Source organism: Lontra canadensis, unplaced genomic scaffold (genome assembly GCF_010015895.1).
Source record: "Lontra canadensis isolate GAN:19392208 unplaced genomic scaffold, GSC_riverotter_1.0 scaffold110, whole genome shotgun sequence".
NCBI classification, from domain to species: Eukaryota; Metazoa; Chordata; class Mammalia; order Carnivora; family Mustelidae; genus Lontra; species Lontra canadensis.
The window spans coordinates 2625172-2643124 of record NW_022631104.1 but is presented as its reverse complement, the minus strand read 5'-3'; the positions used below and the strand labels follow the sequence as shown (position 1 = coordinate 2643124).

General features: G+C 57.1%; 3 protein-coding genes across 4 annotated transcripts; all 3 read left to right on the top strand.

The window, feature by feature from the left end:
• Nucleotides 1–81: 81 nt before the first annotated feature.
• TRAPPC1 (trafficking protein particle complex 1) lies at nucleotides 82–1764 on the top strand. The gene is made up of 5 exons (XM_032839971.1): nucleotides 82–135; nucleotides 246–344; nucleotides 494–564; nucleotides 927–1065; nucleotides 1363–1764. The coding sequence occupies exons 2-5, from the start codon at nucleotides 246–248 to the stop codon at nucleotides 1489–1491; spliced, it is 438 nt and encodes a 145-aa protein (XP_032695862.1). The 5' UTR covers nucleotides 82–135; the 3' UTR covers nucleotides 1492–1764.
• Nucleotides 1765–2745: 981 nt separating this feature from the next.
• KCNAB3 (potassium voltage-gated channel subfamily A regulatory beta subunit 3) lies at nucleotides 2746–9290 on the top strand. Of its 2 annotated transcripts, none has more exons than XM_032839921.1 (14): nucleotides 2746–3415; nucleotides 4708–4751; nucleotides 4838–4875; nucleotides 5093–5172; nucleotides 6352–6396; nucleotides 6479–6523; nucleotides 6788–6831; nucleotides 7036–7122; nucleotides 7398–7483; nucleotides 7610–7730; nucleotides 7815–7909; nucleotides 7989–8112; nucleotides 8296–8384; nucleotides 8650–9290. In XM_032839921.1, the coding sequence occupies exons 1-14, from the start codon at nucleotides 3174–3176 to the stop codon at nucleotides 8725–8727; spliced, it is 1218 nt and encodes a 405-aa protein (XP_032695812.1). In that variant the 5' UTR covers nucleotides 2746–3173; the 3' UTR covers nucleotides 8728–9290. The 2 variants fall into 2 exon arrangements, with proteins under 2 accessions (XP_032695812.1, XP_032695813.1); XM_032839922.1 differs by having other exon boundaries at nucleotides 3343–3415; nucleotides 4421–4751.
• Nucleotides 9291–13814: 4524 nt separating this feature from the next.
• RNF227 (ring finger protein 227) lies at nucleotides 13815–15105 on the top strand. Its single transcript, XM_032839865.1, has 2 exons — nucleotides 13815–14371; nucleotides 14931–15105. The coding sequence occupies exons 1-2, from the start codon at nucleotides 13867–13869 to the stop codon at nucleotides 14984–14986; spliced, it is 561 nt and encodes a 186-aa protein (XP_032695756.1). The 5' UTR covers nucleotides 13815–13866; the 3' UTR covers nucleotides 14987–15105.
• The last annotated feature ends 2848 nt before the right edge of the window (nucleotides 15106–17953 follow it).

Sequence of the window (17953 nt, the reverse complement as noted above, 5' to 3'; positions counted from 1 at the left end):
GCGCCCGGCGGCACGGATTGGCTGAGGGAGGCATGGGGCGGAGTTATGACCCCACCACTGAGGTTTGAGGAGCCGGTGGGGCGGGACTCCGCGGAAACCGGAAGTGTCTTATGACGGGCGCTAGGAGCAGTTCCGGTGAGTCCAGGGGAGGGGTTCCCGCCGGGTTGGGGGAGTCAGGGACCGGGAACTGGAGTCCCCGGAGTGTGGGCGGTCTCGGAGCGAGCCTTACACTCTCTGCCCTACAGATGACTGTTCACAACCTGTACCTGTTTGACCGGAATGGAGTGTGCCTTCATTACAGCGAGTGGCACCGCAAGAAGCAAGCGGGGATCCCCAAAGAGGAGGTGACGAGAGGGCCCCGCGCAATCCGGGTGACCTCGCATCTCCAAACGCACATAGTCTCAGCCCAGCCCTTCCTCTCCAAACCCCATCTGGTTCCCACCCCTATCCCGTCTCCAACAACCGAGAGCTAACTTTGTCCTTCTCCCTCCAGGAGTACAAGCTGATGTATGGGATGCTTTTCTCTATCCGCTCCTTTGTCAGCAAGATGTCCCCGCTAGACATGTACGCTGTCAGAGGGAATGCTGAGGGAAGGAGGGCTAGCCTTGGGAATTTGGGGGGCGGGGGAGATTTTGTGGAGTGGAAGAGACATTGGCTCCCAGGAGAGGGGAAGGAGACAGAGAGAGAGGGGAGGGAGAGAAAGAGGCTGAGTCTGGACCGAGAGCTGGTCTGAGAGGCAGAGGGGAAGATCTGAAGGTAGAGAGGTTGGGTGCGGGGGCTAAGTTGAGGAGTGAAGGTGGGAGGTGTTTTTACTAAATCAGCCTGCTATGAAAGATGATGTTTAGGGAGTTGACCTAGACAGGATCAGAAGTATCTCTATGGTAGAGATCATGCTCCCACTCCTTAACATCCTCCCATCTCTGCAGGAAGGATGGCTTCCTGGCCTTCCAAACTAGCCGTTACAAGCTCCATTACTACGAGACACCCACTGGGATCAAGGTTGTCATGAATACTGACTTGGGCGTCGGACCCATCCGGGATGTGCTGCATCATATCTACAGTGCGGTCAGTGCCAGCCCCAGGGACCCTTCCCTCCCCTAAAGCTCCTCAACAGCCATGGCCACTTAGTGAAGCCTCAAGACTCCTTGAGCTTCCCTGCCCGAACCTTACTGTGCCGTAGCTCTGTTGAAGTCAAGAGTTTTCTCAAGACTCTTTAAGGTCCTGAAACACTTTCTCATCCGGGAGGCATGCGTCCCAGCCCTCGATGCTTGTGCATTCGCACAGCCCTGAGATCCCATTAGGTTTTGGGGTTGGAATCAAGAAGGATCTGAAGCCTGGCTCTAACACCCTTCCCCTCCATAGCTGTATGTGGAGCTGGTGGTGAAGAACCCCCTGTGCCCACTGGGCCAAACTGTGCAAAGTGAGCTCTTCCGGTCCCGGCTGGACTCCTACGTCCGCTCTCTGCCTTTCTTCTCTGCCCGGGCTGGCTGAAGGAAGCACCCTACCTCACCCCCCAGGAGAATCCCTGTCTTCCTGGGCCCCTTCCTAACCTGTTTTATATGAAGGTCCCACTGTGTGCCCCTCTACCACCTGCTGTTCCAAAACAGCCCTCCCAGGGCAACAGTGTAAAGCCTGCCCTCGTGCCCTCCCGGTCCAAGGAAGGAAGCCTCCAGGAATCCCTACACCTCCAAACTAGGCCCTCTCCAGTTTTATCCCCTACCTGATGCTGCAACGTACAGAATAAACTTTTTGTCACCCTCTGCAGCCTAAGCGTGTCAGTTTGTCGGTTTGGTTGGTTCGTCAGGGTCCTGCCCGATTCAGGAAGGCATAAACCGGGGTGGCCCCATACTGTGAGCCTGTAAAGAGGCTTTGTCCATGGGCTTCTCGACAATGACAGATCTCACTCCACTCACAATGGGCTTACGTCCAGATAAACCCATCATGAGTTGAAAATATAAGTCGAGAATGCATTTAATTCACCTCCTCTAGCAAACATCATAGCGTAGCCTGGCCTGTCTTAAATGTGTTCAGAATACTTACATTATTCCACAGTTGGGCAAAATCATCTAATATAAAGCCCATTTTACAATAAAGTGTTGAATATGTCATGTGATTTATTGAATACTGTACTGAGAGTCAAACAACGACAACAGTATGGTTTTTAAGTGTATGGGAGGTTTACACTTGGGATCCAGGGGCTGAGTGGGGGCCGAGACTCTCCCTGCCACTGCCCAGCATCAGGAGGTATCATGCAATATACTGTCAGCCCAGGAAAAGGTCAAAGCTCAAAGCACAGTTTCTACTGAATGTCTGTTGCTTTTGCACCATCAAAAAGATAAGAAAAAAAATTGTAAGTCAAACCATAACTAGGGACCGTCCGCACTGACAATTTGGGGGCAGGGGGAGCTGTCCTGCGTTTTGTCCTGGCCGTCACTCAAGCTGCTGATAGCACATTTCCACCCCCCAGTCCCAGTCACGACAGTAAAAAATGTCGCCAGACCTTGCCACGTGACCCCTAGGGTACAAAATCACCCCGCACCTGAAAACCACGTTGCTGGAGGAAGGCGGACCTGCTGCGGGTCTCAGCGGGTGTGATAACCACCCTCCCGGGTTCCGCCGTCCTGGCTTCTCCGTGCACACAGAATATCCAAGCTGCGGAGCTTTCGAAGGCGGGGCTTATGCAGATGAGCGGCGGGTTTGGCTGGGAGGCGGGCGGTTTTATGCAGATGAGGGGGCGGTGTCTGCATGTTGATGATTTGGGCCCGCTGCCGACGCTGCTGGGAGCCTAGCGGTCCCGCTGCGGTTTGGGCTGAGGTGGCATCTCCCTTCCACCACCGCCCCTCGTCCCTAGGTCCCTATCCTCCGAGGACCGCCTTCGACCTTTACCCTCACCCATTTCCCCTCCTCCTCCCCGCGCCAGGGACCCCGTATCCGAGTATCTGCCCTCGTGCCAACTCCCCGCGTTTCTCCCCTCCCGCAGCAAACCCCGCGACCTCCAGCAGCCCGCCCCCGCGGGCCCGATCCTGCCTGGCGGCTCCCGCCGCAGCCTGCACAGACTTCCCGCTCTCCCAGGACTCGCGCCACTACACCCCCCCGCCGTCCGTGCCCGGGCTTCCCTGTTCCCAACTCCTCCCGCCCCCTCGGAGCCCCCTCCCCCGCCCCGGCCAGCTGGCATGCAGGTGTCTATCGCGTGTACGGAGCAGAACCTTCGCAGCCGGAGCAGTGAGGACCGTCTGTGTGGACCCCGGCCGGGCCCCGGGGGCGGTAATGGCGGGCCGGTCGGCGGGGGGCATGGGAATCCTCCGGGGGGAGGAGGGTCGGGCCCCAAGGCCCGGGCCGCACTGGTCCCCCGACCCCCAGCGCCCGCTGGGGCCCTCCGAGAGAGCACCGGCAGAGGCACTGGCATGAAATACAGGTATGGGGGTGGCCGAGCAGCCCACCCCATCTGCTCCCCTTTCCTAACCCCTTAGGCTTCCTGGGATGCCGCCAGGACCCCCTCAGTCTTCGCTAAGAAGGTCCCACCCAGCTCATTACATCTCTTCCTCCCATCACCAGGGCGCTCCCTTACTTAGTCCCTCTCTTTGTCTCCGACGATACCCCTGACTAGGAGAAAATCTACTTTACCAAGGTTGACCCGTCCTGTCAGAGCCAGGCGATGCCCCTGAGGTTGTCTCCTTATCCCCAGGAGGGCCAGGGATACACGGATCTCCAGGCTGGGCCCCCTCTGGGATGGCGTGTCCTTGGGTCCATGTCCTGGGAAGGGGGTGGGGGAAGGAAACAGCTTCTCACTCTGGCCCGCTCAGGATGCCTGACCCAGATACTGCCCTCACCTGCCCCAAGGACCAGGTATCCTGCAACCTTTCTTGGTGGGGAGGGCACTGGGGCTCTTGGAAGCATGGACCACATCTCTCAGCCCCATGTTGAGGACAGATGGGGACCTGGTGGAGAAAGTAGACGGAATTGTAGCGGACTTTTTCAGAGAACCGCTGGGCTCTCAGAACTGGCATAGGGGAGGAAGGGAGGGGCTCCTGCCTGCGAGTGAGCAGAGGTCGCTCATCTGATCTCCTCCATGTGTTGGCTCTGATTGAAAAGCTAAGCCAACAACCTGGGTGAGGCGGCCTTGGGAGGAGGGGGCTGTCTGAGTGAGAGGCAGACGCCACAAGCCCACAGGAGTGGAGGGAGCCGACGGAGGAAGAGGGACAACTGGCCTTTCCTGTCACAATCCCCACCCAGGTGTCCTACCTGCGTTTGGGGGGGCCCATCTACCTACCCTGTCCAAGGACCCCTTGCCTGCCTGAGTGCCTGAGCCTGACTTGGTTTACCCCTTTGCACCGCAGTGTCTGCCCCTCAGTATAACCCTCTTTATCTGCGGGTCTGTTTCCACAAACTCATCCCCGTCAGCCTGTCACATTCCTCCCAGCCCCAAACTGCACACATCCCAGAGATGACGCAAACACAGACGAGACCCCACCAGGAGAAACACAAACCAGGAAGCAACAGAGGCTCCGGATGTTGTCTCTAGAGTCATTTACTCGTTCACTTACGCTCCAGGCAGAGCCCTGTCCAGCTCGGTGGGCCCACTGGGCCTAGTTCCTTTGGACTGAGCTACCTGAGGGCTTCTGATTCTGGAAGGAGAGGAGCTGGGGGCTGATGGTCTCTGTCCTTAATGGAGACTCCACCCCTTCCTGCTGCTTCTGTATCCTGCAGGAACCTAGGCAAGTCTGGTCTGCGGGTGTCCTGTCTTGGCCTAGGTAAGTCAGACAGCAGAGGAATGATGCGAGGGGGCATTCGTGCCTTGCCGCCCACTGTGGTCCCATGCCTGGCTTCTCTCTCGCAGGCACCTGGGTCACGTTTGGTTCTCAAATCTCGGATGAGGTATGAGTGATGGGCCCTAGAAGCAGGGTGAGGGGGTGGGAGGGGATCAGAGAAGAGGGGAGTGGACTTGGAGAGGGGTTTGGACGACAAGCATGGGGAATTGTGGGCCCGAGGCTGGAGGCTGGGGCTGGGGCAGAGGAGCAGTGGGGCTGGGCGCAGAGGGAGCTCAATGAGGGCCACAGCTGTTGACCTTCATCTCTTTCTGTCGCCTCCCTAGACAGCAGAGGACGTGCTGACAGTGGCCTATGAGCACGGTGTAAACCTGTTTGACACAGCTGAAGTCTACGCAGCGGGGAAGTAAGGACTGGGGTAAAGGAGCCAAGTGAGAACATCGGGGGCTTGTTATTTCCCTCTAGGGAACCCTGGGAACTCCGTGAACACTAAGTTCCAACCTTCCAGCCAATGGGCTCCTGATGCACTATGGGAATTGTAGTCCCAACATTAGTCCCTCTTCAGTGTAGAGCACAGAGGGTGTCCTGGACAGTCCAAATAAAATAAAGCCAACACGTACCCATGGCTTCACGCTGGGTCCTGTCAAACCTAGCCAAAACCTAGGAAGACCTTCCCCCACGTCTTCTCCTATCTGCCACATTCTCCTGCTCATCTTCAAGACTTGGCCCAATGTCCGCTCCTCCAAGAAGCCTTTGCCCAGCTCCCCAGATTGGTCAGCACCCACCTCGGCTCCCACAGCACTTATACTGTCCTCTGACCCACCAGCTGTCAGTTACTGGTTTATGTAGCCGTGTTTGCAGCTCAACTGGGAAGCTCCTCCTTCCATGGAACTTGTCCAAGTCACCTATGTTCCTACACAGAGCCTAGCCCAGAGCAGGCACTGCTCGTGGGATGACAACATGCCCTCCCAAAACTCACGGTCAAAGTGGTCAAGCAAACCGAAAACACAGGGAGATATGAGAGGTTAAGTAACAGGGAAACCTCGGTAACCGTCAGATGTAACAAATTAAGACCTGTCACAGACTAGCGCATAATTAAGTGCCAAAGGATTGAGCCAGTAGGAACTATGGAAGGTGACAGGAAGGGCTGAGCACAGACCAGCAGAGAACATTTTCAATAAAATGAATCAGAATACAAGCTGAGCTTTGGAAGATGGGATTTTGCAGAGACTCAAAGAAGGGGGAGGGCAATGCAGATGGTGGGAACAGACAACAAGGTGTCCTCCCCGCTTCCCTAGGCTGTCCCTGTCCCCTCGTACTCTATCCCTTCGACACCCGGAACAGAGCTTGGCACATAGTTAATGTACAATTGATACTTGCCGAATGAATGAAAAGTATATGATCACACCCCAAGTGCTGGGAGCCCTTCTTATTTTGTCCAGGATGGGGCTGACAGCCTAATGAGCTCGTGGTCTATGGTCTGCTTTACCAGAGAGGAAATGGGTAGAAGGGAAAGGTGGGGAGGAGGGGGAGGAACTGAGCCATCTTGGAAAGGTCGGTGTTTCTGACATGATCTTCCTTCCAGGGCTGAAAGAACCCTCGGGAACATCCTTAAGAGCAAAGGATGGAGGTGAGTCTGGGTTTGAGGGGCTGCCAGGGAAGTACTCAACCCAAATCCCTTTTCTTGCTCCTCTCTTTTTGTCTTTTTCCAGGAGATCAAGCTATGTCATCACCACCAAGATTTTTTGGGGAGGACAGTAAGTGGCTGCCACACTCTATTTGGGGAGAGCTATAGAGAATGTGTGAAGACACATGGGAGAGGTGGGGTTTGGCTGTCACCCCAGATCCGCAGCGTGCCCCTGGGGGATCCGTGCAATCCCAGTCACTCGGGGGTTTGGATGTCACCCCAGATCTGCAGCCTGCCCCTGGGGACCCGTGCAATCCCAGTCCCTCATGGCGCCAGGCCATCTCTGCTCCCCTGTCTTTGTCACGCCTCATCTTTGACTTCCCTTTTCCTGCAGGGCAGAAACTGAGCGAGGCCTGAGCCGTAAACACATCATCGAGGGTGAGAGTTCAGGGCTGGGAAGAGCGGCTGCATACAGAAGCCAGAAGAGTTGGGAACGTTCTCTGAAACTTTGAGTTGGAGGCTGTGCATGGAGAGCTGGGAGTTAGGCAGCTGTGGCAAGAGGGTAATGTCTGAATCCTGAGCAAAGGGAGGCTGAAGCACTTACCTTCCTCCCCCCCCCCAACCCCCCCACCCCTGACCCAGGCTTGCAAGGATCCCTGGAGCGCCTCCAGTTGGGATACGTGGACATCGTCTTCGCCAACCGCTCAGACCCCAACAGTCCCATGGAGGGTAAAAGCAGAACCCCTACCCCGGCCATCCTTCAAAATGGCACTTCCTCAAACTCTCAGCCGGAAGCCAGCCCCTGCTCAGGAGGCCTCCCAAGCTCCACAGTGGGGGGCTCAGACCCTAGCTCTTGGGACAGGGAGGGAGGTGAACAGCAGATCCCCATCTCTCTGATTAAACAGAGATGCCCAGGGTCTTGGTGGGGCCAGCCAAGGTGCACAGATATGGAGCCCTGGATGCCAGGGCCTGACAGGGAGGTTCTCTCTCTCCCGTGTGCCTAGAGATTGTGCGAGCCATGACCTATGTCATTAACCAGGGCCTGGCCCTCTACTGGGGGACATCCCGGTGGGGCGCTGCGGAAATCATGGTGAGTGTGCCACCCCGCTTCCCCCTTTTCACACGGCCACCCCAAAACCCACTCTACCGGAGGAGGGGCAGTGGAAGAAAGTGGGGAAGAGTGCTCTGACCCCCGTCTCTTCCCTGCCCCACCCAGGAGGCCTACTCCATGGCCAGACAGTTCAATCTGATCCCCCCAGTGTGTGAGCAAGCTGAGCACCACCTGTTCCAGAGGGAGAAGGTGGAGACACAGCTGCCGGAGCTCTACCACAAGATCGGTTCGCAGCCCCCCCACCCTACCTTTCCCTGGGCCTATCCATCACCTGGGTCCCTGTCCCCACATCCAGTCCTCTTGCCCTTAGGTGTTGGATCAGTCACTTGGTCCCCTCTGGCCTGTGGCCTCATCACTAGCAAGTATGATGGGCGAGTCCCAGATACCTGCAGGGCCACTGTCAAGGTGAGATCTAGGGGCTCGGGATGGCAGGACTGGGCCATCTGGGCCGCTCCGGGCGGTGCTCATTCTCCTTGGCCTCCAGGGCTACCAGTGGCTCAAGGACAAGGTGCAGAGTGAGGGTGGCAAGAAGCAGCAACAAGCCAAAGTCATGGACCTTCTTCCCATTGCTCACCAGCTGGGCTGCACCGTGGCGCAGCTGGCTATTGGTGAGCCACCACCAGCCCTGGGCCCTGCGGGGGGGTGGGGGTGTCCTCACCTCCTGCCAAGACACCCCCAAACCAAGACTGGTTTGCCCCTAGGGAGGACCTCTTCCTCAGAGACACTCCTCAAGTGTGGGTGCCGAATGGTGGCTGTTGCCATCAGTTCTTTTTTCTCTCCTCTGGCCCCAGCGTGGTGTCTCCGCAGCGAGGGTGTCAGCTCGGTCCTGCTGGGGGTGTCAAGTGCAGAGCAGCTGATGGAACACCTGGGAGCCCTGCAGGTGAGCTGGGGACTCTGAGGCGGAGCCCATCTCTGTCCCCTTCCCCGGAAGTCAGGTCCTCGTCCTCGCTCTCCACCCTGGAATGGGCTTGGGAGGTCAGCCACTACAAAGGCCTCTCCCTCCGCAGAGGACAAGTCCCGGGGCCACAAGGCGAGGCTCTTTTCCCGCCACCTGGCCCCGCAGCGCTGCTCCCCTACCCCCTCACATCCCTTGCCCTTCTTCGGGGAGCCAGCATGTGCCCCCACCCCACTGCCTTCCCTTCCAGGTGCTGAGCCAGCTGACGCCGCAGACGGTGATGGAGATAGACGGGCTCCTGGGGAACAAGCCGCATTCCAAGAAGTAGTCGGTCGGGGGCCCAGGCACCCGCACCGGGGTTGCCGCACCCGCCGAGGACCGCCTCCCGCCGCCGCCGCCTCCCGCCCGCCCCGGATCCCTCCACGCCGCGGCCGCCGCCAGGGAGGCCCCGCCCCCGAACGAGTCCCGGCTTCGAGTAGCGATGCGCATGAACAAAGCCATATCCTCCCGCAGTGGGGCTCGAGAGGGAAAGTAGTGCGCCGCCCTCCTCGTTCCGCTCCGCCGGGCCCTCTTGCTAATCCCGGGCATGAACCACCGGGCCGTCCCCTCTCTGCCCTTTGGTTTCGCTCCCTTCTCTTCTTCCCCTAATCGCCGAGTCCCAGGGGAAAACAAAAAACAGGGCAGATCCAGGAAACATGTCAATTACCTCAAAAGTGGCCCTGGAGCTGTCATTGAGGGGTAATAACCTAAGAAACGAGTCGTGACGCCAGCTGGGACAAAGGAACCGGGGCTCTTGCGTTACTCGGTACAGAGGAAGCCAGGCTGGTCCTGGCGGGAAGTAAATGCTGATCGTTGAGGACCCTGCCTCCCAGCGGAGGTGGGGAGGGGGGGCTTAAAACGAGCACCAGTCAGTACTTTGTTCTTGCAAAGAAGGGGGGCGGGGGGGGGGGAGGAGGGATGCAGTGACAGCCCTGAAGCAGGTAAAGGGAAGTGTGCTGGCAAAGCAGTGGGGATGGCCCTGGGGAGAAGTTGGGCTGTGCTTTGCAGGACATGGTGACAACCTTTGGGACACAGCAGAGACCTGGGGCTAGGATGGTCATGTCTGGGGACAGACTTTCGAGCCTGGAGCAGGATTTCCTACCTAGCAGTGGAGGACTGCAGTCTTCCTCCTGGCAATAATCTTAAAGCAATAATGCCAGCCTTTCTTCTGTAAGACTTTTCCCAGGGAACTGTAAATAAAATCTAGCTTGGTCCTCACTCCTGGTGTCTGAAATTGCAGGGGTTGGGAGGGTAGGACCTCTGTCTCTGATGACTGGCCCTTGTCTAGCTCCCTGCCATTAGCTACAGCGGGAGCTTTCTCTCCGCGGACCAAGGCATCATGCCTCTAGTCACTGCCAGCCACTGCCCTCGCCAAGGGCCCAGGTCCCGCATACCCCAGTCCCTGGTCCCTGGCTTTCTTCCTTCCTGTAGTCACCACATCCCTCAGAGCCCAGAGATCTGGCTTCCTAGTTTCGCTGCTCCTCCTTCTGACACCCTTGTCTTTGTTTTGTTTAAAGTTGCATTAGCCACACTTCTCGTCCTGTACTTCTCATCTCCCTTCTGATACCCACACAAATGCTGAGGAACTCTCTGGAACTCTCTGGAACTCTTTCATTGTGGCTGAATGAGAGGGGCTGAGCTGAGGCTGGGGCGTTGGGATTTGGTGAGGGAGAGGTAAGATGAAAACTGGCCTATGGTGGAGATGACATGGAGGGAGGGAGTTATCATAAAGGAAAAAGGGAAACCAGTGAAAAATCAGCTTTCAGGGAGGCAGAAAAGCAGACTCCAATGTGATCATGTCGGAAACGACCCTTAGTTTTCCCCCAAAGGACTTGGATTTCCCTGGGACACAAAGTGGGTGGAAAGTTACAACCCTTAGAGATCACAAGACAGGAGAGGATGCTCTCTGCCTTCCTTAAATTACAACCTCCCCGTCCCCCTTCTACCCATCCTCACCCTTTCCTTGATCCTGAAGCCGAGAGAGCAGCATAAAACCAATTTCCAAAAAGAGAAAAGTCAGCAGCCTGCGATTTGCTGGCTAGCAACCAACCAGATCAACTAATGAATACTTACATCCACTCCGAACATCTCCCACTCTTTTTGGAAGACTGTGGAGGAAACAACCAGGCACAATGGATGACTAACCCATGATTAGTTATTCTGTAATAAACATACAAGAATTCATAAATTCAAAATAGTATTCTCCTTAAATGGTTACTTTGGAGGACTCCTTCTTCATTTCAATAGAAATGTCTCCCCCCCATGCTCAAAACATTAAAAAAAAAAAAAGTCCTTTTAGGAATTACTTTCAGGGGCTGTTTGGAAAGCCCTCGTAAGAGACCTTCCTTTATCCATCGTCACACCTCATTTACCATATTTGTCACAGACTTCATTCATTAACTTAAGTATTTAGCTCCTGAGTCCCACTATGGTACAGGGGTACAGTGGTGAGCAAAACCAGACTCATAACAACCTTTGCAGAGTTTACAGATGGGGGAGAAACCAACAAATAGCCAGCAAACAAACACAAGTTGTCCAAAGTCCAGAGGTGAGCGCGGGCCACTTCCAGAGTCTACAGTGGCATCTGACAAGGTGAGGCCATGCTCAGTGGTGAAGGGTCAGCAGATGAAAGCAAGAGGGCTAGGAGAAGCATGCAGAAGGGAACATGCACGCCAAAGGTCTCCAGAGCTAGAGGGTGCCAAGAGCGGATGGAAGCAGAACGAGAGACTCGGGTAGTTCGGAACATACAAGACCACATCAGGCACTTTGGAATATTATCTTCATCCTAGGGGCACTAGGAAGCCGTTCCTATCAGTTATTCAGTGATACATACAAATCACCCCTCCCCCAAATTTAGTGGCTCGAGACAACTTTTTAAAACTTTATTTTTCCCCCCATTATTCTGTGGTTTGGCTGGCCCCTCTGCTCTTTGCACCTGGGCTCACTCATGTGGCTGGAGTGAGCTGGCAGCTCAGCTGTGCGAGAACATTAGCTGGCCTCATTGCTACATCTGGCCATTGGCTGAGACTTCTCAGCTCTCCATGCAGCCTCATCTGCTGGTAAATTCCCTTACATAACAGACTCAGGGCCGGGATCCCAAGGGATGAAGGCAGAAGCTACAAGGCCTCCAACGGACCGTGCCCCAGAACTCACACAACATCGCTTCTGCCACATTCTGTTAGTCACAGGAAGTCATGAGCTGAGCCCAGATTCCAGGGATAGAGAAACAGACCCCCAATTTTTGCTGGGAGAAGCAGCAATGTCACAGGGCACAGGAATTTGGGGCTACTGAACTGAACTATCACCACATGGAAAGGTTTTAAACAGGAATGGAAATGATGTGTGGTAAGACCTGGTTAGGCTTGAGATCTGGAAAGGTCACTGGTGATCTGGGGAGGAGGGTCCTACCAGGGTCTGAGCAAGAGATGATGGCAGCCTGGACCCGGCTGATGTGCTGTGGGTGGAGAAAAGTTGGCGGAGCAAGGAGACATTTAGGAGGCAAAATGAACAGGGCTTGCTGAGAAGTTGGTAAAGGAAGGTGACAGCAGCGGGGAGGGGGTGGTTAAGGATGACACTTTGGTTTCTGGAGCTGGGTAAAGAAAGACGTGGGAAACACTGGAGGAAGTGAGGACTTGGGACAGAGAGATCATCACTTTGGGTTTCTGAAGACAAGCAAGAAAGGAAGGTCTGGAACTTAGAGAGGCTTTGACTGCCAAACATTTTGCGTAGAACATTTATATAACACATCTACCCTAAAAGTTTAAGATGTAATCATCTACCAAAGATATCAAAAGATGTGAGGACAGGGTGCCTGGGTGGCGCAGTTGGTTAAGGGTCTGCCTTCAACTCAGGTCATAGTCTCATGGTCTCAGTGTTTCAAGGTCATGGGACCAAGCCCTGAGTCAGGCTCCCTGCTCAGCGGGGAGTCTCCTTCTCCCTCTCCCTCTGCTCCTCCTCTCTCTCTCTCTCTCTCTCAAATAAATAAATAATCTTAAAATAAGTAAATACAAGATGTGAGGAGACCTCTGACCAACATTCCAAAGAGAAGTTGCCAGTTTTGTTGGCATAAGTCGATAGCTTCCCCCACGTGACTGTGAAGACACTACAACTCAGAAGTTCTGAACTATTTGCTAGCAGATAATGGTATACCTCCTTGCAAGAGAGTGTCTGTCAGGGCTGTGGCAATCTAGTTAAAGAACAAAACCAGCTCCCACTGCTTGTTAAAGCCAGTCCATGCGATGTGCGTAGAGAAGCCCACCTTGTACTGACTGAGAGATGGGTGTTGCCAACGTTGGGTACTGAGAAAACGCAATGTACGCTGGGCGCACAGGATAAAAGCAGCAAGCACGTCCTGTTTTCTGTGGCCAGGCCCTGTTCTGAGCACCTTGCTCATTCAATACCATTAATACCCACACTGTCCAGATGAGGAAACCAACCGGCCCAGAGAAGTTAGGTCACTTGCTTGGGGTGTCACAACCCCTGAGTGCTGGAGGCTAGGATCTGACCTCAAGCCAGCCGGCCATAGAATCTGCCCTACTATCTTCACAACAGAACCTGGGCGGCAGGTCCGGGAGAGGTAGGGTGGGGAGGCAGTCGGAGGTGGGTGTGGTACCACGAGGCAGCGTGGGCTGTGTGTTATGTCCTGTTTACTCGTGGGGCAAATCACACCCTGAGTCAGAGCTCAAACTGGGCTGCTTTGCTGAAACCATCATTGTGTGTGGGTGTCCAGGCCTGGCTACTCCAGAAGGAAAGGATTCCCAGCATTCCTGGGAGGAGGCCCATCCAGGATCCTGGCATCCAGGTGTCTCCGTAGACTGAGATGTCAGCTGAGAGGCGAGCAGTTTGAGAATGAGTCTGGGAAACTGGCCTTACGAGAAGCCAGGGAGGGCGTGTATAATACAGCGAGTTGAGGGCTGCGTCCGTGCCAGTGTCCAGGAGCCCATAAAGATGGGCGGAACGGGCAGTGCCATTGGCTCCGACGGTCTGTCTGGGTGGGGCTGTGAATGGAGAGGGCGCAACTAAACCAGCAGGCCAGGCGGGCTGCGGGGACCTGACCAGTGGGCAGCCGAGGGCTGGGGTGCTGCAGGGTCCTGGAGATTTGCACACAGACTAGGGGAGCGCCAGCTCGGTGTTGGGGGGCGAAGGAAGGCGCGGAGGGCGGGAGGGGCGGCGCGCCCCCCACCGTCCCCCGCCGCGCAGCCCGGGGCCGCTGATCCGGCTAGGCAGTCGCTGGCATACCCCGCTTCGCGCCTCCGCCGCCCCCACGCGTGCCGCGGCGGGGAGCGGCCAGATGGCAGTGCGACGCCTCGCGGGGCGGGGCGGGCTCTCGCTATTAAAAGGGGCGGGAGGCGGCGGCGCCCGCCCCAGGAGCCGACCCAGGCGCGAGGAGGGCCGGCTCGTCGCGTCGGCCGAGCCCGCGGCGGGCACCATGCAGCTCCTGGTGAGGGTGCCGTCCGTCCCGGAGCGGGGCGAGCTGGACTGCGCCATCTGCTACCGGCCCTTCAACCTAGCGGGCCGCGAGCCCCGCCGCCTGCCCGGGACGGCGCGCGCCCGCTGCGGCCACACGCTCTGCACCGCCTGCCTGCGCGAGCTGGCGGCGCGCGGCGACGGCGGCGGGGCAGCCGCGCGCGTGGTGCGCCTGCGCCGCGTCGTCACGTGCCCCTTCTGCCGCGCGCCCACGCCGCTTCCGCGCGGCGGGGTCGTGGAGGTCTCCGTGGACCCGGACTTGTGGTCGCGGCTGGAGGACAGAGCGCGGGCGGAGCGCAAGCCGGATGAGGCGGGCGGCACGGTACCGGGAGGCGGCGACGCCGACGACGAAGACCAGAGAGAGGAGGGGGCGGGACCCAGGAGCGCGGGCTGGCGCGCGCTCCGGCGGCTGGTGGAACGGGTGCTGGCGCCCGCGCGCCGCTGGCGGCGGCCGCTGCCTAGCAACGGTGAGGGGCCTCGGGGGGAGGCGCCGGGCAAGGGGGAGTGGGGGGCCGGTGTGGAGGCGCCCGGGATAGCCGCGGGAGGCTGCGGGGGTCTGAGGGTGAGGTGCGGCCGCCGGGGGCGGGGTGGGTGTATCCGGGGTCACGGGGGAGTCTCGGGGGGCCGGTGTTGGGGGCGCTCTCGGAGGCGACGGGATGGGGCGATCGCCGGGGGAGGCTCCGGGGACAGGTGAGTGGACTCCCGGGGAGGCGGGGTGGGGGGATGCCCGGGAACGCCGGGGGAGGCTGCGGGGGCCGGTGAGGGGGCCCCGGGGGAGATGGCGGGGTTCGGGGGCTCCCGGGGGAGCTGGGGGGTGGGGCTGGAGGGTGAGTGGGGCAGTCGGGGGAGGCTGCGGGGGCCTGCGGGCGCCGGGGGGCGGCGTGTAGCAGGGGTGGCCGGGAGAGGCGTCGGTGGCCGGGCACCCGGAATCGCCCGGGGAGGCTGCCGGGGTTGGGGTGGGGGCGGCCGGGATCGCCAGCCTGGCCGCACCCTCCCGCTGACACTGACCCTCCCCGTTTCCCCCAGTGCTGTACTGTCCGGAGATTAAGGACTTGGCTCGCATGAGCCCCTGCACGCTGTGACCGCGGCGGAAGGAAGGTGGGCGCTGCATTCTCGAAGCGTGCTGGAGTGCAGGGGTGAGGCCAAGGCGACCGCGCGCCGGTCCCGGGATTGGCTTTTGCAGGAGTTAAGCCTAGGGCAGGAGGGGTCGCCCTAGCGAATGTATCCGGCAACACGGTGTACTGACTGGGCCAGGCTCGCGTCCTCGGGGGAGAGGCCCCGGGATGTGGAGACGGGTCCGCATTCTGGTGGGAAGGACAGAGAGCGTGTCCTTAGCTGTGACTGGCTTTTGTCCAGGGCAGCTCTGGCCAGTTGGAACAATCGGGCCCATTCTAGCAATTCTGTGTCAGTGGTTTTAAATTTTTTAAAAAGCTAGGGCAAAGAGGCCGATTTTTGTGTCCTGTTACTGTCACTTCTACGGCATGTTAGCTGAGAAATTTTTTTTTTTTTTTTTTTTTTTTCCAGGGCTGGTATGCTCGTCTGCCCAGAAGGGTAGTGTGTTCCTAAAATTATTGAGATGTCTCTGTGCCTCGCTTCATTTCAGTCTCTCTTCAGCCTGTGAGGGCAGGTATCAGGGTCCAAAGGGCATTCATCTGAGGCATCTAATTAGGGCCAACCAGGGATAGGAAAGCCATTTGGTAAAGGCATAACATTTTAATCTTTTTTTTTTTTTAAAGATTTTATTTATTTATGTATTTGTCAGAGAGAGAGCGAGCGCACAAGCAGGCAGGCAGAGAGAGAAGCAGGCTCCCTGCTGAGCAAGGAGCCCGATATGGGACTCGATCCCAGGACTCCGGGATCATGACCGGAGCCGAAGGCAGTGGCCTAACCAACTGAGCCACGCAGGCATCCCTCACATTTTAATCTTTTGATTTATCTGTCATCTTTACAATCACACGGAGAACACGGTCACGACTGGAAAAAAGATGTGTATCCTACAATTAATTTTTTTTTTTTTTTTAAAGCAAGCACTCAAGGGGGCGGGAAGGACAGGAGAGGGAAAGGCACTCAGCCAGGCACTCCACTGAGCCTGGGACTTGAGCTCATGATCCTGACTGACACCATGACTGGAGCTGAAATCCAGTCGGAAGCTTAACCCACTCAGGCACCCCTTATCATGCAGTTTTAAGCTCGTGCCCCATAATTGGACATCTCCTCCTGGACTCGGTGCTATTTTTAAATCCTATAAATACCTTAGGAAAGTAGAGTAGAGTGCGGGAGCCGCAGCTGCATCACTGGAATTACAAAATCTCCAGATTCCCCTTCAGACTCTGAGCCTTAACCAGAACCCCGGGCGATGTGTAGGCAGGTAAACATCGCAGCGGCACCGACTGCGGTCCTAGACTTGCTAGAACCTCCCCTTCTGTGGGGCCAATATTTGGAACAGTTGGTATAAAGGATATAAATTTCATTGGAGGTTGTAAAGGGATGTTCTGTGACTGAAGAAGTCTGTGTGTGTGTAGTTTATTTATTATGTGACATTTTCCTGTGTTAAAAATGTGAATTTACGAAATATAAACTTCCATTTTTATAACCGTATCTTGGCATCTTCCTGTGCTCGAGTTTGCTTCCGTGTTCCCTCTTGGGGGAGGCCCTTCTCAGTGCTCCCTGGAGCGCAGCCCCCGCCCTCCCAGGTCCTGTTCCAGAATGTCTGCCTTTGTTTTCTGAGGATGGGTTTGGTGGTGGGAGGGCAGAGAGAGCAGTGACTACCCTGTCACTGTGGTGGCTGCCGGCGTTCGGGGGGAGCGGGTACTCAATACACGTTTATTGCATTTAGCCTCAAAACCGAAGTGTCTGGTCCCAACCCCTGAGAAGGTCTGGGGGTAGTGAGCACATGTCAGGAAGGTACTAGCAGTTCAAATCTTCCGCAAGGATGACCCGGCCCCCCAACTCTTTAAAAAAGGGGGGGGGCTCTGCTGCAGACCTGGGGTTGCACCTGCGGAGCTGTACTGACCTCTGCTGACTCTTGGGGGAACTGGGCAACTGGAAGGCAGAAAGAGGCTCCGGAAGGGATGAACGTGAGGCGGTTCAGATCCTGCCAGGAGCCCTCCCGCTTCACCTCTGAGGTAACGCTTAGATCTCGTTGAGTTTCCCAGTAAGCCCTGCCATGGCCCTGCTCTCAGCCTGAGGACCTCGTGGGCGTCCTGGCGCTCACCCTCCATCTCTCCAGCGGGCTCTTCGCGTGGGGGATGGGGCCAGAGAAGGAGCCTCGGAGTTTCAGTTGATGATCCAAGGGAAAAAAAAAAAAAGTCACGAGATCAAAAAAACCAGCGGAAGACGGTGGAACATGAGAAAGCAATGCTGGGTCTTTGCTTACCCCTCCCCCCACCAGAGAGGTCCCGCACTCAAAAACAACAGAGCACACAGAAAGGAAAGTATAATTTATATGTACAACCAATACACCTGATACAGAAGAGGGGGTTGGGACAGCCCGGGAGTGGGTGTGAAGAGACCGGGAAAGGGGCAGCGAGAAAGGGAAGGGGCCACGAAGAGGAAGTGGGGGGTTCGCCATGCAAACTGCCACTCTCCCCGGCCCCTCCTAGGGGGGAGGACATGCCCATGTCTCCCCCACCTGCCCTCTGCTCTTTTGTTCTGGTCCCGAAGGCAAGGCAGTCCAGCGACTACGTCCCCTGCCTGATCCACTCAAATTCAGTCCGTATCGAGGCCTTCAGGAGGGAGGGTAGAAGTACTCCAAGGACCCGAGCCCCTGAGCTGGGGGCTCCCCCACTGCGGGCCTGTAGCGTTTTCTCCCGCCCTTTCTAGGCGACCCGGGTCCCTAGAACAGATTGGGGAGCTCCTCTTTGGCTTGAGGGAGTATCGCCCAACCATCACTCTCTTTGGGGGGGGGGGGTCCCTGGTCCCTAGGGGGAGGGGGGGCCCCCCCCCCCCCAACACAACATGCCGTACGCACGAGGTCACTGAGCCAGGGAATGGCGCCTTTATTCTGAGGCTGAACAGCAATCGACTCCCTCCCCTGCAACTGCTCCACC